Genomic DNA, 14,856 nt, shown 5'->3' with positions numbered 1-14,856 from the left:
AGTAACAAACTACATTTACCTGACTACTGTACTTAAGTATATTTTTCCAGTATCTGTACTTTACTTGAGAATTACATTTTTGGAAACTTGTTACTCTTACTCCACTACACTGAAAAGAAATATTGTAGTTTGGACTCCACTACATTTCTATGAAGCAGAGCTTTTAGCAGAATTTATTCTATTTTATTTTGAAAATGTGATAGGTCATGTGCTGTGTTTGTCACTGGAAAAAAAACCAATCACAGCCAACTCCTGTCCGTCAGGCACCCATGAGCACCCATGGCCTTATCTGAAGTCCCTGCTTGAAGTTTTAAAAATAAAGAAAGATTCCTTTAGTTTTAAATGTTGGCTGTGTTTACCACGACCAAACTTCTTCACCGCCTTAAAAAAAGAAATATGAAAATGACAATGGCTGTCCGTTTGTTGATTCAATTATGTTTTTATGGCAATTTCTACAGACTTTGTATCATATTCTACAGGCCTTTATTCTACAGGTTCTTTGTCCACCTCTGATACTGGTGCATGAAGAGCTCATGAATGTTGCATTTGATTATTCATTATCTCGCTCCCAGGTAATCACCTTGAAATTGATTTATCACTGAAATCCACTATTTATAGAACATGATCATTTCCATCTTTACCACCTCACAGTGGTAGCTTCAAGGCACTGCGGCAGACCGCAAGTCTATAGAGCAGACCAAAATAAGACAGTCAGACACATGTTTGACGTCATGATCCTCATTAGGTTTCTGCTGATATCTGAGCTCTTATTGTCTTGTGTGTGGGAAGCAAGGTCATTCCCTGAATCCAGATTTTCCAACCAGGACTGGCCAGCAACCAAACTCTGTAAAAGGTTTAAAAGAAATGATGAATTTATTCATTAATTTCACTTCATTTTCAGGTGGAGATGCACGCGTGTTATTGTGTGAGTGGGGAAATGAATAAGTTAAGGCAAAAAAGGTAGTATAGATATGTAAAGTAAAAAAGAGATCATATGAATCATACAGCATTCCCAACCACACACAGTACACACACACACACACACACACACACACACACACTGCCTGCCTTTAAACATGTTGACATACTGAGGAGCTACAGTATGAGATCAGTGTTGTGGCGCTGGACACTACAGAGGAAATGAAGTCACCACTAGAGGGCAGCTACACCTGGGCCTCTGAGGACACCCAGCTCTTTACTGTAATCCAGTCACACCTCTCCCGTCATCAGTTGGTGCTTTTCTGACTGGACCTATAGGATGAGATCCAGATCTGGTGAGGGGGCTTTTGTTGACTTTGGTCCTTTTATCTGAAACAAACTGCATGAGATCTGTCACAGGCTGTGACAAAGCTGTGACTCTCAGCTGTGTCACATCTGTCACAGCCTGTGACAGATCTCTGCTCTCTCTAGCTGTGATTCACAGCTTTGTTGTTTTTAAAAGAAAACTGAAAGTTTCTCTACTTTCTGTAGATGTGAGGTTTTTCTGTGTTTTTTGGTTTATGGGTGATATTTATTTGTCTTCTTTTCTTTTAGTCGCAGTTGCATTTTCTTTACTGGAATGAGATGAAGTCTACATGAATAAGTGACAGACAATAATTAAATACTCATCATGTTTTCAGTTGTGCCCAAGATGAAAAGAAGGGATTTCAAAAGAATTTAAGACACTAAAACCCTATAAACACTAAGTGGGAATGTACAGTATGTGTGCACATTAATGTGTATCTGTTTTTTTATCTTGTGCGTCATTCTTCCTATTTGACCTAAATTCTTCACTGTTTTCCCTTGAAGTATTTCTGCCCTTTGTAATGTCTGACTTTGATAACTGCTGAATAAACTTTATTATTCTCAATTTTGTACATTATATTTTCAGATTGAAAATCCCCTTCAAATTGTTGAGGGGTCTATGCAGAGGTGGATGAGAAATGATATCAACAGCGTTTGAAGATCGATGGAGTAAGAAGGCATTTTAAAGCATATTTTATCAATTAAACACAAGACTGAGAATAAGGTGGTTCAAATATTGAAAAAATGGAAACAAAGGGGGGAGAAGCAGTAGAAGAATATCTATCTATAGATTTGAGTTCAGATTTTAAAATAATAAAACAAACCAAAAATGTTAAAATAACTATGAATACTGCTCTATAAATAACTCTGGATGGCTTGATTACAGATATTGTGATCCTGGCTGCAAATATGACATGTGGATTAAATTAAAAGTAATAATAGTTCGGTATTACAGATGAAGATGTGTGTTATTCCCGTGTGTATTCATGTTTACACAGCAACAGGGTCAAATGCGTGTGCAAAAATAGGATTTTTCTGACCTTTGACTAAAGCGTGCAGACTCAGATTCTGACCGCCTCACTGAGGACAAACAATTGTGTCGCAACGTCTCCCGTCATGCTTCTTTACGCAAGATACAGCACTTTTTTTTTATGGGCTGACTGCCGTTGGACAAAACAAATGAGCAAAACTAAATGTGACAGGACTTGGACTGAAGCTGCACTGGAAAAGAACAGAGTCTCCCTGTTCATGACTCAGCGTGTGAACGGAGGCAGAGCATATCTGGTTCAGACTTGATGAATACCAGTTTCCTCACTGTGGGAATTCCTGAACTTGGGGTTCTGTTGCACAATCTCCTTCCACTGCTGATTATATGACCCTGGATGTTAGGGTGCTGGACCAGAAGAGAAGGTTGGACTCTGAGGAACACATCATGAAGGTTGCTTTAATATTGAAAAGTGGATAGTATCGTTTTAGTGCAGTGTGTTTTCATCATGAATGATCTTCTCCTATTTTTTAATCATTTAGACTGAGTAACCTGTCTTCTTGATTTTCTTTCACAGTTGCATTTGGCAGCAGCTCTGTCTTCTTTGGTGTCGTTGCACATCTGTCTGTCTCCAGTTTGGTAGGTGTTGTAAATTTTTCTTTTGGCTTAAGGTTGTGTCGTAGCAGGGGAGCATCTTTTATTTTATTTTCCATTGTAAAACAGGGAATGGTTACATAAACCGTTACATCACTGGCGCCGTGGTTCATAAACATTCACTCGAGAGAATGATATAACATAAATGTTTTTAATTATGTTAACGTCCATTCCTCTCAGCTGTCAGCAGCCTGTGAACTGCAGATGGGGGGCTTATGGAGAGTGGTCTGAGTGTGATGGCTGCACCAGCACAAAGGTACTTCAAAGCAACACACACACACACTAATATTTTACTTATGAGGATATTGTGTATATTTATATTTGTTGCCTTGAAGGTGTGTTCAAAGCTTAACCCTAAACGCTCAATGCCCTTAACCTACATCATTTAAACCCTTACTGTAAAACAAGTTTGAACAATAAGATACAGTAAATGAACCAACTTTGTGGGGACCCAGGTTTTGCCCATGGATGACAGGCGAGTCCCCACAATGCAAGTGTGTGAACAGGTTTTTGCTCCCACAATGCAGTGGGACACACAAATTATTACAACAATGGCCAAACATCCAAAGGTGTCTGATGGTCGTGATGTCAACCTTTTTAAATAAATCCACTGAGCAGAGTGTGAATCATGCTGTAGGTTTAATCTGAAGGCCTGGTCACATCAGGAGGTAGAACAGCCAAATTGATTGTTGAAATTTTTCTTTTTTAGCATTTTTTTTTTTTTGTTTCCAGACATGTCTTAAACTATGTAAAAACTCTCTGCTATGATTCATATTTTCTTTAACATGGTTTTCCCACATAAAAAAATAACAATTAATCAAAAACTGGGGCTGGAAGCACATCTACTGTTACTTCCCCACTGAGAAAGCTGGATTAGGTTTTGAGCCCCTCCCACCACTGCTGCTAACTGAAACAGCAGAGAGTATCAAGATGGTGAGCAAGTGGCTAGTAGTAAAAGAAGAGTGATATGAAGCTGCTATAGCGAGCCATCAGTGACCTCTGTTGGTCAAAACAAGCACAACACGAGACATCTGTCCGTCTGATGTCTCTGCTGCCCACTCACTCTGTCCGGCCTGGTTTTAATTCACAATTTAAAATAGGGACATTTCTGGGGTCACCCTATGATAATGCAAACTCTCCGTCTCTGTACTAACAAGGTTTCAGGTTTATGTAGCCCCGCCCCCCGTCCCCACAAGTTGATGAGATTGGTTCTGTAGTTTCATGACGTATGAAACCCTCACTGTATGAATCTGTTTTGATCACTGTAGCTCCAAGGTGGAAATACTCAGTCATGGCATTAATGGCCTTTTTCACTCGTGATATGTCGTTCTTTATATGAAAAACATCATGGACATTTTAATAAGGTTAAAAACTTGATTTTCACCGGAGGAGAGGCCTAAAAATGGAGTTTGTCAACTTGGGTCGGGATGTAATGTAGAGTCTCTTGATATTCAGACAGGCTCACTAGAGTGATGAAATCAGTTGTTTGTATCTCCTGAGTGAATCATACTCTCAAAATCTCTAAGACATCTAATAGCAATTGTCTCTATCTTTAAAAATAAAAGTATACCTTATATTAAAAATACAATCATTTGGGACCTGAAATAGAGCCACCACAATGGTCAGAAGAAAGTAGAGCGACTGATCATCTTTGCATTTGATCTCCTCTTTAACTCAATGTGTATAATCGCTTCCTTTTCAGGTGCGTACTCGCCACGTGCAAGTGTATGCCCAGTTTGGGGGTGTGCCATGTTCAGGAGAGGCAACACAAACACAACCGTGTGTCCCACAGAAAAGATGTCCATTGGAAACAGGATGCGGAGACAGGTTCCGCTGCACCTCGGGTATGTGGCAACTTACTGTATATTGTATCAGACTAAAATGCCTCAGATATTTTCTCATATTAGGAAGAATTTCTATTTCAAATGACAGCAAAAGTGCCTCTATACATCTTCATTAATTTATTTATTTCTGTGCTTTGAGTTTTTCAGGGTTAAAGTTAAGGTTAAAGTTTTTGATTAAGGTTTTAATGCAGTTTTCCCTCAATATATCTCTATCTTTATCTATCTATCTATATTTAATCTCAAAATATATAATTCAAAAAACTTTACAGATATAATAATCCATATTATTCATTTTTTTCTCTCTGTAAATGATGTCTCTTGCAATGTGGAATGAAAACGTATTATTGAAACCCTGATGCAGGTCAGTGTATCAGCCGCTCTCTTCTGTGTAACGGAGACCAGGACTGTGAGGATGGTCTGGATGAGAGAGGCTGTGACAACAGCCAGTACTCATGTGACCTTCACAAAACGCCTCCCAACTCTGACTTCACAGGCAGAGGGTGAGTCACTCCACCACCACCAGGAAACTGGGTCCTTACTATCTACTTGCAAATGAGTATATGCCATGTAGTCAACTGTTGGATAAGAAGTCCATCAAATTGATTTGTTGTTTCCCGTTTTACAGGTATGACGTGTTGACAGGGAAACTGAGAGCAGGTGTGATCAACACTCTGAGCTTTGGAGGCCAGTGCAGGAAGGTGTTCAGTGGTGACCACCAAGTCTATTACAGACTGCCACAGAACATCCTCCGGTACAACTTTGAGGTGAGTTGACCATTTTGAAAAAAGCACAGGTGTAATTGATAACAGTAAAAATGAGTGCATTCCATTTAGTTGAGCTAGTTGCTGGGTCGTTGTGGTGACGCTTGATGAAACTAAACCATGATTAACAAGATAGTGTAAGGTTTAGGTGTTGATTCATACTGTATATTAGAGTTAATTTTATCAAAATATATATACAGTCAGTGTTTATACGTTTTACTATTTACATACTAATGTTCCCACCATTATTATTTACATATTGACAATTTTAAATATTTACACCTGCATCTTTAAAAACAGTTATAGTAACCTCCTGAATCCATCTCTTTAGTTTTCCTTTTAATTACCTCAGTCTAAGGCCTTCTCGCCTCTGATTGGTTAGTTTAGTGACATGTGACTTAGAGACAGGAAGTGGTATTGTGACGTGATCATAGTGTGGAGAAAAGTAAAGGTGCTGCTTGAAAAGTCTATAGTATAGACTTTATTATATAGACTATATTTTCTGCATAGGGAGAACTGATCTTTGGCTAACTCTGGCACATTTATGGAGATAGTGTGTTAATACATCTTAGGTCCCTGTTAAATAAACCAATATAATAACAAAAGTCTACACTGTAGACTCTACAGCCATGCTAACAGCTTTGTAAGGCTAATGTCAGCATGCTTACATTAGCAAAATGATAATGCTAACATGCTAATGTTGAGGAGGAGTTGTGTTTACCAAGTCAGTATGTTAGCACGGTAGCAATTGCTAGTAGTGTTAAACACAATGTACAGCTGAGGCTAAGTCTTCCGTCTAAGTTTGTCATAAACTAAGTATTGGACAAATTAAAGTTTTAATCTGATGACGGTGTTAGATGACTCCAGGGACCATCAACATTATTAGAAGTCATTCTGAGGGGAACATGAATGCTTGAGCAAAATTTTTATGGCAATCCATGGAATGGTTGTTGAGTATTGGGTTGGACTGAAAGCAAATGTTGAACGTTGCCGCCTTTGTTTGTGCTGCAGGTGAAAGTAAACAATGATGAGAATGATGAATCCTACGAAAGCTCCTGGTCCTACATGCAACACATCCAGTCCAACGCCTTGGTGGGACATGACCGCCGCACCTTCCACAGAGATGTCACTGGGTCTAAGGTGATGATATAACAAATAGCTCATTATTTTGTAGCCTCCTTCTTACTGTAAGTGTTGGACGAACTTTAAGAATGACTTGCTGTCTTTAGGCCTTGTCACTAGCTGGGTTAAAGGTCTTAATTAACCAGGAAATGACATCCCAGTCTTACCTTCTTTATCTTGCAGGCCCACAGATTGATAATCCTGAAGAATAAAGTGGAGCTGGCACAGTTCCAAAACTCTGCCCCCCAGTATCTTACCCTGGCCGAAGGCTTCTGGAAGGCCCTGTCCTCGCTGCCGCTCACATACGACTACTCTGCCTACCGCCAGCTGCTTCAGACGTACGGCACACACTACTTCTCTGAGGGCTCCCTCGGAGGCGAATACCAAGCCTTGTTGGAGATAGACCGCCAGTTCCTCGCTTCATCCAGTAAGAACGTTTGATTTTTTTCATTGACTTGATTCAGCATGTAAAATATAAAGGGGTTGAATGTAATGTGCTATATATTTAGGGGATATTGTGAATTTGTATTTTTGCATTGGCTTTAACACATAGTATTGATGTTAATAGCAACAAAAGCTTGAAAATTGTGACTTATTTAAGCATTTAAATAAATCTTACATTCTATATTTGCCAAAATTTGGTGTCGGCCAGCTGATATTTTGAGCATTTTGAACTGTACTGAGTACTAAATCTGTTGCTCTTGCGTTGCTTGTGTAAAGATACAACAGACATTGAGTACAAGAAGTGCTGGAGAAAAGTGAAACGGCGTTTTTTCAGGAAGAAAGTGAAAACTGTCTGTGAAAAACTGACAAAATCTTTATCATCCAGCCATGGTGAGTGAAAGCCTTCATATTTAGACTTTCAAACCACACAGTGGAGAATCAAAGAAATCATTTATTTCAATTGGATTTGAATTGATGAAATTAAGCATGACAATCATATACACACTGGATTGAGCTGTAGTTTTTATTGTCATTTGTCTACAGGACACAATGTAAATAAGATGCCCATTAAGGTCAACATTTTTGGTGGAGATCTGTCCTTCATAGCTGCTCTGTCTGTTCTGGATCTGGAAAATCCAGAAGCTAATGGAGAGGTCTATGATAACTGGGCTTCATCTGTCAAAGACTTCCCTGATGTCATAGACCAGAAGGTATGAGAGTCGACACAGCTGATTATATCTTACTGAACGACCGATTGATTAAAAAGCTCTTTTTTGATATTTTCTATTTCCTATTATTCCCCTTACCTTTGCTTGCCATACATGTTGATTTTGTAGTGATACATCATCCAGTTCAAGTGAATCTGCTGGCTCCTTGATTTCAGACAGAGGAGCAGACAAGTGGAGGCAGTGACCATGAGTTTTGAAATAATACCTACCTAAATTAGCTAGCTAGCTATAGGTAATTAGCTTAACATTAACTCTGGGAATTGGTTGAAAATTCTCTCTTTTATAAAATAAAAATAAAAAGATAAAAGATAAAAAATAAATTTTTAGTATCCTTATATATAATTGTATGAATTAACACCCCTGAAACTTTGTCTGTCAGATGTTTAGGATGTTTTTTAAAGGTCCCATATATTATAAAGGTAGATATCCATGTCTTTTTGATTATAAAGCAGGTCTAGCGCTTATATTAATACTGTGAAATTAATATTATGTGAAATTAAGTATCAAAGTGCTCATTCCACAGGGAAATGCAGTAACTTTGTGATGTCACAACAAAGCAGTCACTGCTCTCAGCCACACCCCAAGCCCCACCCAGCTGGACTCACCATCCAACCCACCAGGATTTGGTTTCTCTGAGTGTTTACCTGAAATCTGCTCTATTCTTATTGCTCAGACAGCCAATCAGAAGAGAGGCTCAGAGCCTCCTCTCTTCTGATTGGAAGCCTGAGAGAGGAGATGTATACAGATGGTTTTTGGTTCTTAAAACTACAAATATATCTTCTTATGGATCAACACTTCAAATAAAACACAGGAAAATACGGGATAAATTCCTTGTCTAGTAGTCAGTGTATTTCTTTGTGTTTTCTATCTGCTCATTCGGAAACTCTAAACTGTAAATTGTTTTACAGCTGCGTCCTCTGTATGAGCTGGTGAAGGAGGTCCAGTGTGCAGGTTTGAAAAAGCTCCACCTGAAAAGAGCCACAGAGGAGTACCTGGTGGAGGAGCATCCCTGTCACTGCCGGCCCTGCCAGAACAACGGAGAGCCGCAGCTGACAGGCTCCGAGTGTAGCTGCGTCTGCCGGCCGGGAACCTCCGGACGAGCCTGCGAGAATGGAGCTGTGATTGGAGAGCAACCAGGTAAACAAAAGTATTTTGCAACATTTTTATTTAGTCTCTCATTTATTCTCATAAGATCTATATAAACTTAACAAATCAGTTAAACTAATCAAATGATAAGATATTAAAATGATCAAAAGTTAAAGGGGTTATGTTGAAGTTTTATGTTACCGTGGCATCCAGTCAGCGTGACCAACTCCTTCACATACGACACAGAACACAAAAGAGAATCTTTGTGTTTTTTCTCCTAGGGGTGATCCATGGCAGCTGGAGCTGCTGGTCATCCTGGGGATCTTGTTCCAATGGTCAAAGGTTGAGGACTCGCAGCTGCAACAATCCCGCTCCCAGCAGAGGCGGCCGCTACTGCACTGGATTGCAAGAGGAGCAGAGTCCTTGTGAGGAGCCAGAGATCCAGTATTTACAGTAAGGAAATGAACACACAACAACTTGTTTGTCACGCAGTAGTAGAGCAGACACTTTCCCCTAACCCTAAATCTGTCAAAAGGTTTTAACTTGAAATATGAAGTTTATCTTTTACAAACCACAATTGTCACAGAATGGGAGATTTCTGCCTTCAAAGCTTGATTATAACAAATGCACATACCTGCATATTTCATTTATATCTTCATGACCACAAAAGAAATGTATTGTTGATATCCTTGATGATTTGATCATAGTTATGGATTTGAAGGTGATCAAATCAAATGATAATTTCTTCCCAGTCTAATCTGATCCAAACACTTTAGAAATATCAGAGATGCTCTTTGAGAGTTTTCTCATTGTAAACTGTGTGTGCAGGAGGATGGAGCCTCAGTGCTTCAGTCTCTCTGTGACTCCACCTAAGACATGTGGTCCACCTCCTAACCTCAGGAATGGATTTGTTGAGGTGAGTCTCCGAAAGCGATATTTCCATTATTGTCATCTTTGGCTTTTTGTGTTTTCAGAGACAGAAAAGGTTCCAAAACTGTATTAAACTTGTAGCTCGTTTGAAAATAATCTTTTTTGTAATTAGTTTCTGTGTTATTTTTTTATCTAGGTGATTAAGTGTTGTATTTCTTTCTCAGAATCCAAGAGATTTTTACCTGGTTGGAAACATAGTGGAGTACTCCTGCATAAGTGGCCATCACCTCAGTGGAAACGCTGTGTCTCGGTGCACTGAAAACCAGAGGTGGACGACAGAAACAAGAGTTTGTAAAAGTATGTCTTCGCATTACTAAGAAGAATTGTTTTTTTGTTTTATCGTTTGTTTAAAAGCAGGATATGTCACTATAACAGATTTCAATTAAATTTAGTCGAAGCTGGCCCACTGGCTCAGAAGCAGGTGAGGTAAGACGAGACAATCAGCATGATTGTCTGTCACTGTGTCTTTTTTATGCAAATGTTGATTCATTTGCAGGTTACCCAATTCTATAGATGTTATACTGCTCACTCTTGTGCACCCACAAGATATAACTGTCTAGGATTAGAGTTCCACAGGAATGAGTCCTAAAACCTTGAAACTAGTTAGCATTGAAGCACTTCCTGTTCACTCGTCCTGAAGTCTCTGGGTTTTCTGAATGGGTTTTTGGTTAGATGGCTGAAATAAGGTCTGTGGTTAACACAAGCTCAAGACATTTTCATGTTTTATTCTAGACCATACAATACATCAGTAAATACCCCAGTCCTGATTTCTTTAAGCTTTTATGTCTACATCCTTACAAATGTCTAAATAAGACTACAGAGGTTGTTGGGGACGTTAAACATCATCCCCCCGAACACGAAAACCAATTTACCCACCAGTTCACCTTTACAGCCTTGTTGTGTTTATACTTGCGCTCTTAAAAAACTACAGAGAGGAAAGGCTTTTGTAGGTAAGAGCTAAATCAAACCACAAGTTGGAAGTTTAGCGGTGGTGACGTTAAAGTCATGTGACCGTGGTATAGTTGGTTTTTAGCCTAATATTAGCTTTTTACCTTTGGAAATTGTATGTAGGCTTCAAGAATCATAAATGTTGTGTTTATTTGTTAAGATTATCAAGCTGAACAAAACGTGTAAGTATGTTTATTTTAGTAAGCTTATTTTCTGCAGTAATCCAAAGGAAAAAAAATCCTATTGGCTTTTTGTCGAGGGAACCAGAGCGACGCTAACTTCCAGGTTGGCCTACAGAAAAACGCCATCCCTGCGGCACTCTATCACAATATTTTTTATGTTTTCCTCACTTCCTCTTGCTCCAAATTCCTCTCTTCCTGTCCCAGGTTCCACATGTGGGATTCCCCCTCTCACCGGTGAAGTTATAGCCACGCCCACCCAAGCAGCCTATCAGATAGGAGACAGAGTGTCTCTCTCCTGTCCTGCGCAGTCAGTGCTGGATGGTGAAGTGTCAGAGATCCTATGCAACCCCAGTCTGCAGTGGTCTCCCTCTCCAGCAGGCGCTCATTGTAAAGCAGGTACATTTGCTCTCATAATCAGATGTTGTTGCTGTAAAGCGTCAGGCGGAGACTAGCTGACAGCAGATGGACAAAGATACAATTCAAATGAGATGATAATGTTGCTCTGCGTCTGCTGGATGTGTAAACAGGCTTCCGTTTGCTATCATGTTAGCCAGGACAACTACATATGGTGATCATTTCAAAGAGAGTTGTGTGTCTGTCAGCATGTTTTGGCATTTTTCTGCCCACTAGTGACCAAAAATCACTGCAGCCTCAAAAGAGCTTAGCCTAATTCTTATGTATTCCACTAACCCAAACTTAAAGAAATGGCTGAAAAATAATGTACATAGCACTTTTCATGTTACAGTAATTTGTGATTGTATGTAGGATATGAATAAATCGCACAACTTCTTTTCTATATGACATTCTCAACTTAGTGTGTATATCTATATCCAAATTATCTGAATGAAACCTAGTAACTGATCTTTTTTGGCCACTTGGGGGCAGGCAAACAAGCTGTGAACACAATGCTGATATAGTATCACATTTTAAGTTGATGTGGTGTGTTATCAACAGTTTCCTTCTGCATATTCAGCAGATACACTTTGAAACCAAAACTTAGCTTAGCTTAATGTTGCTATAAAGCTCCACAGGGCTGAGGGGAACTGCAGAGTTAAGTGATGATTCTTTTGTTCATCCCTACAAGCGAACACTTTATCATACAATCAGTCAATTGGCAGTCAATTTACAATGGTGTTTCTGAGGGGTATACACAATACACTAATCAAGCTTTCTGCTTTCATCTCAGCTCCTACACCTCCCTCTCTTCCACCCGGCCTGAAATGTAAACTGTGGGAGAATGTAGGAAAAACTGGGTGTGTGTGTAAAATGCCATTCCAGTGCTCGTGAGTATGACGTTTGAGATTTATTTCCACATTTTACAAAGGGAAATGTCCAGTCTCAGTTGTAAAAGCACAATAATAATTGAGATACTGTATTTCTTTTTATATTGTCTTCATGTAGGACTTCTCTGCAGTTGTGTACCAGATTTAGCTCAAGCCAAGCCCGTTTATTCGGCGTCTGTCAGCTCGGGGCTCTTCGGTGTTTGGGACGGAGCTTCACGTTGGCCAGTGACAGCGACTGTACCTGGCCAGAGGAGACATTCACATCCTGCGAGGCTTGCAAACCAGGAACAGTCTGTCAGGGTGAGTCTGCTGGACTTCATTACAACTTCATTTTTGTAGTTTTGTCGATCATTTCTTACCAAAATAAGACCTAAGTTTTAAAAAAGAAAAAAGAAAAATCCTTTCATCCTCTAACATGAGTGTGTGACTACTATCATTACTTTTTCATTTCTAGAATCAGAAAGGAAGTGCGTATGCCAAAACACGTCAGAATGCCCTAAAGACTCCGCCCCCCTGTGCGTTAACTCTGGTGTTGGCAGTGTTGCCACGACGATGAGCGAATGCGAGGTGGGGGCCAGACGGTGTGCTGGGGAGCAGCTGAACGTGATCGGAATTGAGGCTTGTCCAGAATAAAGAAGGTGGTTGTTTTACTCACTGTGAAGTATCACACTGGCAACCGGACAGTTTTTTTTCCCTCACTGACATGATTGTAAATAGAAGCTAATGTCTTTTCTTAACTTGAATGATGTAAATAGGCTCCTCTGCCATCCTGTGCTTTCTTTCTATATTTGTCATAGAGGACCAAGGGCATAGGTTTGGTCCATAGGTTTGGTCTCAACATTGGTAGGGACACAACAACCCAGCCAAACAAAGATTAACATGTAAGATCTGTATTTACATTTAAATAAAAACTTTACACAATAACAGATCAAAGACTAAAGGAAAGTAAACTTTAGGAAATAACTTGTTAATGGAAAAGTGAGAAAAAACGCATTTTTATATTCAGTAGGCCTACAAGTGTTGTAGTTCCCCTTTTCCCCTTGATGTCACATTTAACAGTAAAATATAAAATATAATCCAGTGATGCATCACTATTAATAATCTAATAATGTAAGGGTAGTGATGTTAGGTAGCTAGCAGGTATTTAATGTAGCTACAGGCTAGATAGTTCACTACCTATTACTTCCTGTGGAAAGTGAAAAATCTGCTGATGTCTCTTTTTTGGTTGCATGATATCTACAAAGTACAAAACGTGTTTACATGGACAAAACTAAATGATGTGTGCTGTGCAGTTCAGTTCAGACAATAGAGGAAAGAGAGTCATCTGAAATACAAAATTTTGACCCAACCTGGAGGTCTGAACTAACAGCACTGATAACTTCACTCAAAGATTGGTAGGAACAATTCTGTACTCCCATATGCAAATCTACGCCCAGGTGGAGACGGATAATTGACAACATTTGCTTGAGAAGCAATAATGTTCTGTTCTGAAGGTTTGACAAAATCTGAAATAAATGCCTTTGCTTTGGTTAAAGGAAGATAATTAAACACTTGTCAGATTGCATTTTTGTTCTCTTTATCTCTTTTGTTAAAATATCAATTATTATTTTACTTGGTCATTCATCTAATAATTTTTCAAATCACCAGTAATGACTTCAAATTATGTTTATTTTTAAAATACCTTTCACCTTATATTGATTGTGTGATGTCAAAACTTGCATTTAAGGATTAGCCAGGTTGATCAGAATATGTGCTGTGTAGGCATTTTTGTAGCCCCGTCGTTAGAGCTGAATGTTCTGCCAAAGATGTTTTTTTTAGTTGGAATGATTGTTCTTGCATTTCATTTTCACTGAAATTGTTTTTTAAATGAAGATGATGTGATTTTTGGTGGGGTTTGTACCAAACAAGCATGTTCCCCTACGTCGGCAGAATATGATTTATAGGCTGTACCACAACACGTATGGTGTTAACAATGCACTACCATGTTGTGATACATTTTACTTTTATCAACAAAATTGCATCTCCTGTGATTTGGATATTGCACTTGGCCATATTGTGATTTCGATTATATTTTGATTAATTTTGCAGCCCTACCAGTAATAATTATTTACTATTGTTTTCTGCATTCTCTTTGGTCTCCATTCAAATATTGTTACAGGGCCTTTTTGATACCATTTAATCAAATGAGGAAGTCATATAAAAAATATGATATACAGGTATCTGTCTGTGGTTCCAGTTTAGTCTCAGTCTTGAGTATCTGGATAGCTTGGTCACATTAATGTGTATTTCACGGTTTGAAAAATATTCTGAGAGATAACTGTGCTCCCACTGATTTGAATCTAACACCAATCTCACGTAGTTTATGTCACTACAGGAGAGTGTGATCTGCATAGATCGAACAGGGTCTGACCCCTGATTTGTGACTGTACATTCTTTGAATTTATAAGCCCTGAGTCTGATGTTGCACATTTTCTGTATTTAAAACAAAAACTGGAATGGCATTTATTTCTGCTGTATTGTTGATGCCATGTAGATGTACTCTTCTGTCCGTTCCAAATAAAGATATAATTAAAAAAAAAGAAAAATATTCTGATGTGAGATCAAA

The 14,856-nt window shown here is 38.9% G+C and overlaps 1 protein-coding gene across 1 annotated transcript; it reads left to right on the top strand.

Moving 5' to 3' along the window:
• The first annotated feature begins 2,489 nt into the window (after positions 1 to 2,489).
• On the top strand, positions 2,490 to 14,836 carry c7b (complement component 7b). The gene is made up of 18 exons (XM_056403038.1): positions 2,490 to 2,722; positions 2,847 to 2,908; positions 3,104 to 3,179; positions 4,626 to 4,767; positions 5,129 to 5,267; positions 5,393 to 5,531; positions 6,540 to 6,668; positions 6,834 to 7,077; positions 7,371 to 7,484; positions 7,638 to 7,804; positions 8,731 to 8,959; positions 9,190 to 9,361; positions 9,737 to 9,824; positions 10,003 to 10,135; positions 11,173 to 11,364; positions 12,155 to 12,251; positions 12,370 to 12,551; positions 12,706 to 14,836. Exons 1-18 carry the CDS (start codon positions 2,657 to 2,659, stop codon positions 12,882 to 12,884), a joined length of 2,550 nt encoding a protein of 849 aa, XP_056259013.1. The 5' UTR covers positions 2,490 to 2,656; the 3' UTR covers positions 12,885 to 14,836.
• Positions 14,837 to 14,856: the final 20 nt, after the last annotated feature.

This window comes from Seriola aureovittata, chromosome 18, assembly GCF_021018895.1.
Source record: "Seriola aureovittata isolate HTS-2021-v1 ecotype China chromosome 18, ASM2101889v1, whole genome shotgun sequence".
NCBI classification, from domain to species: domain Eukaryota; kingdom Metazoa; phylum Chordata; class Actinopteri; order Carangiformes; family Carangidae; genus Seriola; species Seriola aureovittata.
This window is presented reverse-complemented; position numbering and strand designations above follow the sequence as displayed.